Source organism: Oculina patagonica, chromosome 9 (genome assembly GCF_052425735.1).
Source record: "Oculina patagonica isolate OP01 chromosome 9, crgOcupat, whole genome shotgun sequence".
Lineage (NCBI taxonomy): Eukaryota > Metazoa > Cnidaria > Anthozoa > Scleractinia > Oculinidae > Oculina > Oculina patagonica.
This window is the reverse complement of record NC_135766.1, coordinates 3,506,364-3,517,948: the sequence shown is the minus strand read 5'-3', so window position 1 is coordinate 3,517,948 and position 11,585 is coordinate 3,506,364. Positions and strand designations below refer to the sequence as shown.

The following is an 11,585-nucleotide window of genomic DNA, read 5'->3' as shown; positions in this document are numbered from 1 at the left end:
CATTAGGTATAATCATTTTTACTAAGGCATTGTATCCTTAACTATTGTATTGCCGTTCGTCTGAATTTTCCTATATTCTATATTTTTTTTTAACAACTAATTAGTATCCATAGTCTTTTCTTTGGATGTATACTTTTTTTTGTATTTCTTAGCTGAGTAATAAATGCTCATTACATAAGCAGGAAAGATCTACCCAATTAACTTCGCCTGGATCCTCATTTCTCAGCCATGTACCCTGATTAAGAATTGCTCCGCCACCTTGATCGGTAGCGCTATCCTGGGATTGTCACTGTAATGCAGGCAAAGTACTCAATAATGATCAAATCACAGAATGTTTTAACCGTGAAAACACACACACAAAAAAAATAAAAATGAACAAGGAACGCGAGCTATCTTGCAGAAGACTTTGATATCTTATGTGATAGTTCACGTATATGTTGCGTAATTAGATGCCTGCACTAGATATTGTCTTGTGTAGAATGATGGATTTTTGTGTGTGTGATATTCATCCCATTGTACTGCTACTCTTTTGAATTCCTGCACTCTATTTTTTGTCCAGAATCATAAGCTTTAGCCCATAATCCTGCACGATAATTGGAAAAGTTGTATCTGAAATATAACCCAACAGTATTCGCGGCTAGTGTTATGCGTTTCTCCTTTTGTATTGATGTATACTAATTTATCTCTTTGTTCCCTCTGGTTTGCAATGACCTCAACAGTTTTTTTTTATTATTATTTGCTTATGAGCTAAGAGCGTATGATCACATTATGGTTGAACAACATACTTGAATAAATTGAATACTGTAAATGAGCAAGATCGTTAATTGTAAAAAGTAAATCAGACAAAAGTGTTAAGCCTCGGACGTACAAGCAAACTCATACCCCCACCATCGTACAAGGGGGGAGGGGGGGATGGGTGGATGGAACCCCTCCCCGAAGATTTTGTTATATTAAAGTGTAGCGAAAATATTTTGCACTTAGAAGAAAGCCCTTAGCTTAGATAAGATAAGATAACTATATTTATACACGGTTTTTCCATCAGTCAATTAAGTTACTGGACGATCTACCTATCTAACTAACTACAAGATGATATAATTTTAATTGGCTGTGACGTCATATGACGTCAAAAAAACTCTTTCTCTTGCCTTTGCTAAACATTCTTGTCATTAGGTAAATATTTCTTTTCTGAGTAATAAATGCTCACTATAGAAGTATGAAAGATCTACCCGTTTAATTTTGTCTGGATCCTCGTTGCCATGTACTGTAACTACAAAATTGCTCCGGCACCTTGATCGGTAGCGCTATATTCGATTGTCATTGTAATTATTCCATATTGTTTTAACAACTAATTAGTGTCCATAATCTTCGCCTTGGATGTATACATTTATTTATTTCTCAGCTGAGTAAAAAATGCCCACCACATATGAATGAGAGATCTACCAATTTACCTTTGCCTGGATCCTCATTACTCAGCTATGTACTGTGACTAAGAAAAGCTCCGCCACCTTGATCAGTAGCGCTATCCTTGGATTATTGTTGTATTTATGCAGGCGAAGCACTCAATCATGATCATATCACAGAATGTTTTAACGGTGAAAACACAAAGAAAAAAAGGCACGCGAGCTATCTTGCAGAACACTTCGAAATCTTATGCGATAGTTCATAGTGGTAGCCTGAGAAACGTACTTGGCAATAATTTTCGCCACGACACCCTGGAACTTACGAAACAATTATAAAAGGCTCAGTTATGCAAAACGCAGACAAGAAACCATTAAATGAAAATCGGCTATTTTTATAATACGAACCAATCAGATAACTTCCTAACAATAGTAAAGGTTTGGCAAAGGAATGTTTTATTGTCTTTAATAAAGCTAAAGGTCTTGATAAAACATAGCAGCCATTAATTTGTATGCCTTGCAAGCGTCGAAGGTTTTCTTGAATAGGTAAGTTGTATTTCTAGTAAAGTACTTCTTCCAAGGTACGAAACGTTTGCTTTGGTAGTTCTCTACCTTCTTTTTATCTTAGTTTGGAATAGTGATTCGTTTTATCAACAAAACGTCGTGTTCTCACCCTGATGTTAATAGGGTGCTGCAAATGACAAAGCCGACGTCGAAATACATAGCCTTGTGAAAAATGAATTAATATTTTACTCCAAAAACCTTGCGATTATCCAGAAGTATTCAATGTATCTATTGGTTTAAAAACTAACGCCAACTTAATGTGTAAAGAGATCGTTTAACCCTTAACAAAAATACTGAAATTTAGCTGTGGTCGCCCATTTTCTCCAAAATATGCAGAATTTGAATGTCCTTTCACGCTGTTATTTCGCAGGCAGAAATTGTGGTTATCAAGCTCATCACGTACACTAACTTAATGAATTATGTCGGCTGTCTTTCTTAAAATTTCCATGCATATGATGTGTAATTTAAGTTTTGTTTATTCAATAGATACTCCTCTTTGGTAGGACTTTTATTGTGTGATATTCATGCTATTGTATTGCTCTTCTTTTGAATTCTCGCACTCTATTGTTTTAACAAAATCATTAGTGTAAGCCCTTAATCCTGCACGGTAAATGGTAAACGTGCATGTTAAATTTAGTTCAACACTAGTCGCGACTAGTGCTACGCAATTTTCCATTTGTGTTGATATCAAATACTTTTTCTCTTTTTCTTTCTGGTTTACAATGATCTCAGCAGAGCAAAATCTATTATTATAAAAACTAAGGCGCATACTGCAGGCTTAAAAAATTGAGAACAATTTACGGAACTCTATGTTTTCGTATTCGTTAATTGTAATGGCTTTGTATTTGAGGCTATCACTTTCTTTTGTATCCGTCATAGTGGTTCCATGTGACCGTTTTTTTATTTTTTTTGATCGCCCAGTTAGTGCTTACGATCAGCGTTATTATATGGTGGTGAACATACTGCGTACATCTAACATTTGTTAGTTTTTTTTTTAGAGAAATGGCTAACCAGTTGCCAATTATTCTTGTCACTTGTCTGTTGATGTTTATGGTGGAAGCAAAGCCTTCCCCGGGAAAGAACTGGCAATGAGACCAACACGATTTGGCAGCTCGAGGTAAATGAATGACACTACTTTTATTAATTAATCTCCATTGTCTATTATTTTTTAGTATTTATACATTTTATCACATATTCCCTTATACGAGATTAAATAAAAATAAGAAAAAAATACAGGATCTGTTTGTTTTTTAAAACCTTTATCCTAATACACAACTATCTCAAAATGGATATGCTCTTTCAGATCAGTCCCTAAAAGATTCAAAAATACGACTGCTTTATCCTGATCTTATAGAGTTCAACTTTCCAATAGGTTGGGAGGAAAATTCTTTCTTCAGGACTAAGTTGTTTTACGTTGCGGGCAGATTAAGAAAATTCCAACCGCTCACAGAACAAATTGAAATATTTCTTTTCATCTAAGAACAGCTGCACTCTATCAATACAAAAAAGTAGCAAAAATATCCCATTTTCCCGGCCCATATTTTGCCCAATTCCCATTTCCCAACTTATTATTTTCTCAAGTTTTCAAAATCCCAGTCCCAGTTCAATTGTTTTTCTGTCTCTGATTCCCATTCCCAGTGACTAATTCCCAGTCCACTTGACCCAAATCTCATTTTCCCAGTGAAAATTTGCCCAAATCCCAGTTCCCATTTTACCCCTTCAGGCCCCTCACAAAAGAAAACAGAAAAAGTTATTCTCGTAAAAGCATTACCACAACTGTAGTTAATTACATTTAAATAAAACATTCATAACTTACAATATTAGCCAGAATACCTTGGATGACATGGAATTAAAATCTCAATATGACCACGAGAAATGTCATGTGAAATGGTTTGAGCTGGAAAATCAGAACCAAAATTTGCTACAATTATTCTCGAATTTCGCAACATTTATTTTGCCTAATATATACCCTTTATTTATTTTCCCAAAAACACTAATGTGAAGTGACCAAGCTGTTACATTTTGTACTTTTGTTCCCAGACTCCATGAGTGGGATCAAGATTGACCCTACAGTGGTCGACCTCTTTAACCTCATGAATTTAAACAAGATACATAAATATGCAGCGTTTAAGCTCAGCAATGACAAGAAAAGAGTGGTGATTGATAACGACATGCTTGGAGTCAAGGCTACAACAGATACTGTAGAAGAAGATGAAAAACAATTTAACAATATGAAGAGTCTTCTGACGAATCAAGAGCCACGTTTTATCCTCTACGATTTTGGTTTTACCAACAAAGAAGGGAGAAAGATAAATAAATTGGTATTAATTTTTTGGTAAGTTAATACGGCCATTTATGTCACACTAAGGTATTTCATGTAATGTGGGTACCAGCGCATGCAGTGCTGGTGGTAGGTGAAAGGATATCGTGAAAAGTCAAATCTTGACTTTCCACTGAAGAAGGGCTGAGCCCGAAACGTATGGAACTTTATACTATTTTTAGGCACTTTATACTCATTCAGTGAGAACTTATTTTATAATTTGTACCTTTTACAAGTGCCACGCAGCACAAGGGAATTTATTTTTCCACTTATCCTTAATTATTGACGCCAGTAACGCTACTGTCACGCGCTGCTAAAATGTTAATCCGGAGCTATTGAGTATTATAGAATAATAAGAATATTACAGGTTGTAGAAAATTACTAGATAGTATATGTGTCCAAGTCTCAGATCTTTACGGTATTTCGTACTCGAGTTATCCGTCAAAATGTTCCACACAAATTGAGATGTATGGGAACGCCTTGTTGGAGTCCATGTGAAGGGGCTCCAACATGGCCGCCGGAAATCAATGAAAAACATCTGGAATTCACTTCTGCTATAAAACGCGGTCAGTTCACCTTCATAAAAAAATAACCATTCACATAAACACTTCACGTAAAACCTCAACTGTTTTTAGGTTGTTAACAATAACAGGATGAGGCATTTTTTAAGCATACGTGACAGCCTTCAGGCGGCCATTTCGATGTCGTGTGGCGCGAAACTCCGAAATACAAAACGTCATATCTTAAAGACGGCGGATGCTATCGAGTAAAACCCTTCAATACGATAAATATTAAGGACGTCTAATAGCCAGTGAAGGATACAAATTCAAGGGTCTCACGATTCTGGATTTTAGAATTTTGATGACGTCACGTAAAAAACAAGAATATGGGGTAATATGCTTAATTTGTTTTGGGTTAAACTGTGCGCCTAAACCAAATCTTCAATCAATCTTTAAGTAATATATAACAAACACGAGAGGCAGTGTTTCATCGGGATATCCAAACACCGAGAAGAGAGTTGAAAATACGACGCGCAGCGGAGTATTTTTGACGAAATTCGAGGTGTTTGGATAGCCGATGAAACACTGTCTCGAGTGTTTGATATATCTTCTCAATCGAAACAAAAACTATGGAGTAAACGGAGGAATAAAATCGTAAAAATCTATGCTAATTAAGATCGGGTTTCCAAACCATCGTCACGGTTATAATTTTCTTTGTTTTAACTTGATGAATTATTAATGAGTTTGAGAAGTATCGTTGAAATGGGATGTCACTTCCATGGCTTTCCCATGGTTGCATGATAGCGGAATCATAGCCCGACCGCGTCAAACGTCAGAAATATGCAAAAAAATAAGAAAAGTACTTCAAAGATAAGGTTTTAATTTTCACAGTTCAAAGTTCGATACATTACCGGCATCCCGACGACTTCCTAAGTTTTGTGGAGCTTTACTAAAAAAGTTCTACGTGTTTGAAAATAGCGATATGCGGACTTGTCGGCGACATTTTGTCAAAGCACTTTGTTTCGGATGCGGAACATTAAAAAGTAAAAAAAAAATCGTTCACCTGAGGAAATGGGAACATGTTTACACTCAGGAGCTATTTTATCTATTCTTGCTCATACTAACACTACATAATGAACGAAATTTCCCGAATTAGAAAGAAAAGCTGCCCGAGACGTTTGACCGCGGTGAAAATCATAGCAAACCTCGTGCGTGCCTCAGGCGCGTGCGAGCGAAGCACCATGTCACGTCATTGTCTGTTCGACCGTCGGTACGTAAATTTCCACCTTCCTACGCCACTTGCACCGCCAATGTGCGAGCCAAGCCATATGAAAAGGCAAGGAAAATGTCGTGGCGATTGTTCTCGTTTAGAGAGATTGATTGATTGATTGATTGATTGATTGATTCACTTTTATTTCAATACGGTAATTCCATGAGTTGAAAGCCGTATTGATCAGAAGTAAATACACAAAAAATATGTACAAATAATAAAATTTAGTATATATTCAAACAGTGGATTGCGTTTTCGGCGCGCGCTGATTGGATACTCAAACTCCAAATATCCTTTGCTATTCACCTCCGACCAACTCACCGGCGAAAGATGTGCTCGCTAGCGTAATAATCTAGTCAAAAGTCATCCTTTCGGGCTATATTATCTCACTGTTTGAGGGTATGCTAAAACAACTATTCACCTCAGTGTCGGTGGCTAGTGGTAGATATTTACCGAGCCGCGAAGTGGTGAGGTAAATATCCACCACTAGCCACCTCCACTTCGGTAAATAGTTGTTAACTAGTCAACAGTTTGCTTGCCTACTTGCCAGTTTTTTTTTTTATATAAATATAGGTTTTGATTTGGACGCTTTTATTTCGTTAGATAATGAATTCCATAGCGTTCCTCCTCTATATCAGAAAGACCCTTTATAATATTCTGTTTTAGGAATATGGTCCAGTATAACATTATATTCCGTATTTCTTAGCTTAGATCTGTAAGGGTTGTTCTCACATGCATTCGAGAAAAGATCACTTAAGTAACTAGATACATTTCGATTCACTGCATCATGCATTAATAGGCTTAAGTGCCTCGTGGTTTGGAGCCACTAATGTTGCTTAATAAATTTGTTCATTTTAAGGAAACCGAGTCAAGCCGGGATTAAAGACGTAATAGTCTATACTGCCACTATGGATGATGTAGTAAAAGCTTTGGGATTTAGAAAACTTTTCAAAGTGGACGATCTTCGCGATCTCGACTACATGGCATTGATGAAAGAAGTTGAAAGAATGACTATAGCAGTGGTTATTAATTGACCAACAATTTTTTTGTCATTTCTTGTTAGAAAAAATCATTTTTGTCGCCATTACACCTGACTTGTCTTCAAATAAATGTGTCTGCTGTTCTGCCTGTACATTTGAATCCCGATAACTCGAACCCTCAATAACTCGAATCTCCCGCTAACTCGAACCATTTTCGATTCCCCCAAAGTCATTTGCTTACTAATTTTACCCTCGATAACCCGACACCCCGATAACTCGAACCTTTTTCGATTTCCCTTGGAGGTTCGAGTTATTGGTATTCAACTGTAGTTTTTCATCACTGTTCTCGTGGTGAATCTACCATACCCTACGTATACTGAGAAATGGAAAATCGCACTGTTAACGCTTTCGGTAGTAATCACAAATGCTGAAAAAAGGAGCCCATATATTTCCTTCTGAACGTTAAATGAAAACTACCTTGTCCTGAGTGGGACTCGAACCCATCATCATATACGTTCCGTTGGAGTTGTTAGAATCGGATATACATTAACCGCCTCGGTTACCAGGGGGTGGGGGGAGAATCGAGGGTGGATGCCACCTCTTCCTCCCGCTTTGAGGTTTTTTGACCATTTTGAAAAGGGGACTTATTCTATGATCCTTAACCCGATTTTTTGACCTTCTCAGACCGGGGGGGGAATTCGGAAGCCCCCCCCCCCCCTATGTAACTTCCAGAATATTTAAGCAATCACAGTGAAACTTATAGGATGTATTGTATGTGAGAACATCTTTCTTTTGGTATACGTCACGTGGGATGGTGACGTCACATCACGTGACAATTACATCATGATATCAAAACAGCCGCCATCTTGGATCCGCCATCTTGGATTTCAAAATTTTTCCAAAATGCCAGAAAACCACCCAAAATTACTGCAAAGTACTCAAAATCAATAAAAATTTGCTTTAAAACCGTAAAGATGTAAAAATAATTCCATTGAAGTTAATTTTTATTAACAGAAACACGCAAAATTACAAATTTGGGAAAACATGCCTGTCAAAATACCGTTGCCATGGCGACGTCAAGTTCCTGACCCGTCATCCAACCCTACCAAATTATTTCCAGATAAATTTTAGGAAATTCAGAAAGTTTGGCAGTGTTTGGTTGAATTCTTAAAAAAAGTTATAAGAGTTCAAAGTCACCGCGGGCCTCAAAAGTCCCCCCTTCCGGTCTGAATAGGGTTTAATTAAGCTTTGTCTGAAAGAGCATGACTCAACTTTGTACCGCAATTGCCCCAACAACTCGGCCGTTAGCGCTGCATTTGCAATTTTTTATTGTAAACATGAGGCGTACTAAATAATGATCAAATCGCACAATTTTTAAATTGTGCAATTTGATGAGAACACTAAAAGTTTCAGAAAGAAAGAAAAAAAGAAAAAACAACAACTTATCCCACATCAGCTAGCATATTCAGAGCGATAGTCGATTATAGCATCTAACGATACATTATATTTTTGGGCCACAGTCGGCGTTTAATTTTAAAATACTTCATCCAAAGTTTAGTTTCCCTTTGGAATACAAAATTAGTTAAACGTGGTGACTAATAGTTTCGTCAGCTTCAAACCAATTAGCTGAATTCTTGAAACGTCAGTATCACCCATTAAAGTTTTCTCATCCTGTTGCGGACCATAGGTAAGAAATGTCGGTTGCCATGAAATTGTGTAAGTTCGTCCGTACGTCCATCGTCGATCACGTCACCGCACCAATGAGGGTAGCAAAGGGTTTATGCGTGACACGTGAAAAAGGTAAAAATTAGACCGTGACGGGTGAAAATAGCTAGTAAAGACACGTGATTCGTGAATTCTGCTGTTTCAAGTGCACAAGACCCAACCATAAAAGAAAAGGGCGGTTAAGTCTTTGGCGCGCTTGCTCAAGTTCTCGCTTCTCATGCGGGAGCGCGCGCAGGGGGTTGGGCGGTGTAGTTCAGGACATGGTGGGGAGTGTCTTTAAATTTCCATTCGTTCGCAGCTCCTCCTCTCCAAAAGAAAAAAAAAAAGTAATTTTGCCTGATTTAGTTTGCTCATTTCAAGGTTCCCGGATGATATAAAGGTTGCAGACAAAATAAATACCAATTCAACAAGGATGATGTCATAGAAGCATCTTATAGTGAAATTTCACCAGAGTTCGAAGCCAATAAACTCCAAGACCTTGACATTAGTGTAAGAAGTTGAAATGAGGGCATGAAAGGAACTTACTAATCGTCGGTTATTGACCATGGAGCTTTTCATGCTTCTTGTTAGAAATCAGACTGTATGTCGCCATTAAACCGGACTTATCTTCAAAAAAGTGTCTGTTTTCTTATCGGTAGTCTGTTACCTCTGGTTTCGTGGCGAAACTATTATATCCCGTTTTACAAATGGGAAATCACCCAGTTAAAATAATCTATCGGTAGTAATTTTGAATGCTAAAAAACACATACATTTCCTTCAGATAGCGAGGAAGGGGAAAACACAAGAGGAAATAAACTATTACTACAACGTTACCCGATGGGAGGCTCGGTTCCCTCATGTTTAGCGCTGTGGGCTCTGGATCGATCGGTCCGACTTCAAGCCCTGGCCGAGGTCATTGTGTTCTGTTCTTGGGCAAAACACTCTACTATCATCGTGCCCCCCTCCCCCCCCCACCCCCGACACACTCTACTGTCTTCGTGATTCCCCCCCCCTCCCACCCAGGTGAATAAATGGAGGGGAACCTTACGATTGACTAGCATCTCGTCTGGCGGAGGGAGGGGAGGGATCAGATATACAGTCAAAAACCCTCGAGTGAGAACCTATTATTTTTCAGGTTAGCCTAAACAGGTTCTTACATAAAGGGTCATTAACATTAATTTAGGCTAATTAGGTTCTTAATAGGTTCTTAATTTCTGAAGTGGTATTCGGCCTTTTCCTTGTATAAAATTTGCATACCACATAGTGTTTACATGTATGTAAAAATGAAGCACTAATCATTTTGAACATAACATTATATACATGTACAGTAATGTCTTGTCCAAATTATTTTCCCAAAAGTAGACTTTTTTAATCAATTTTAGAGAATAAGAACCTGTTTCCAAATTTCTGGCTAAATTGGTTCTTATAAAAGGAGGGTCTAATTTGCAAGTTTTAGCCTAAAGGCCTGGCCAAACGGAGACGCAAGTGGACGCAAGTTCAAAATTTGCGTTTACTTGCGTCTCAGCTCCGTTTGGCCTGGACTTGCGTGCACTTGCGTTGACTTGCGATCACTTGCGTTCACTTTGGTCGAGATCAAATTTACACGCAAGTCAACGCAAGTTTTTCACCGTTTAGCCACCCAACGCAAGTCAACGCAAGTTTGCTGCTTACTTCAAGTACTAAATTGCAGCGCGCGCAGTAGCATTTAAATGACTTTTTTGACAACTTGCGTGCACTTGCTAGACCGTTTGGCCACCCAACGCAAGTTTATTATCAAATTCAACTTGCGACTACTTGCGTCCACTTGCGTTACCGCTTGGCCAGGGCTTAACAGGTTCTTAAATGTTAGGTTCTTACTCGTGGGTTTTTACTGTACTCATAGTCGCTTTATGATAAGAAAACCGGGACAACTTCCGGCCTGATGGGTCACTAAACACAACGCAGACTTTACCTACAACGTTACAAAACGTGAAAACAATTATTGTAGGTATTGCTTCTACGAAAGTGAGTTCCCAACGAATCACGTTCACTGATAGACCGAAAAATGTGAGAAAAAATCTCACTGGGAGGGGGTGTTTGGTTATACCTTCATCAATGCTTGAAGTTTCTTCTTCGGCTTTATTGTGCGAGTTCTGCTAACATGGCCCTACTGGAACTGCGATGCAATCTCATTCGAAATATATGTGTGGGGTGACAAGCTCTACTAAATTGTTGATTTTCAATCTCACGGAAAAGTAACATTCAAACTATTGAATAAAAGAATTCTCAGATTTGAACTGTCTTAGAAGATTTTGAAATGGATAATCTTCTTCTTGACCGAGTCTCTGTTCTCTGCGGCAGTTAGGTAATCGAATTATCAAATTTAGACTCAGTATGGAAACGCAATATTTTTGTCGCTCGGTGGGGCATAGTATAAAATGGCCACCGAAAATAAAGGAAACATCTTAGCGTTACTACTGCTTTTAATGCAACCCCCCCCCAAAAAAAGTCACAAAATGAGATATTTCTTTTAGCATCATAGTAGCGAGAGCCTCCTCGCGGCCATCTTGATGTCGCGTAGTGCGAAAAATCAAAAAATTAAAATAATGTATTTTAAAAACCAGGGATGGAAATTTGAAGAAAGAGATACTTAGGAAGTCTAATAATTAGCCGATGAATGATAGAAACTTGAGCGGTTTGACTTTAGGTTTAAATTACGACACGTAAAAAGAATCGAATAAGCTTACCCTAAATGTGTGGTGTCATATAATAAGCAATTATTGGACGAGGTTGAGCATGATATCGTGAATTATCAAAACCGAAAACAGACACGAGGTTTTTGATAATTCACGATATCATGCGAAACCGAAT

At 38.0% G+C, this 11,585-nt stretch overlaps 1 protein-coding gene across 1 annotated transcript; it reads left to right on the top strand.

Annotated features, from left to right (window-relative positions):
• Positions 1 to 4,081: 4,081 nt before the first annotated feature.
• LOC144665416 (uncharacterized) lies at positions 4,082 to 7,169 on the top strand. The gene is made up of 2 exons (XM_078526676.1): positions 4,082 to 4,296; positions 6,911 to 7,169. The coding sequence occupies exons 1-2, from the start codon at positions 4,133 to 4,135 to the stop codon at positions 7,083 to 7,085; spliced, it is 339 nt and encodes a 112-aa protein (XP_078382802.1). The 5' UTR covers positions 4,082 to 4,132; the 3' UTR covers positions 7,086 to 7,169.
• The last annotated feature ends 4,416 nt before the right edge of the window (positions 7,170 to 11,585 follow it).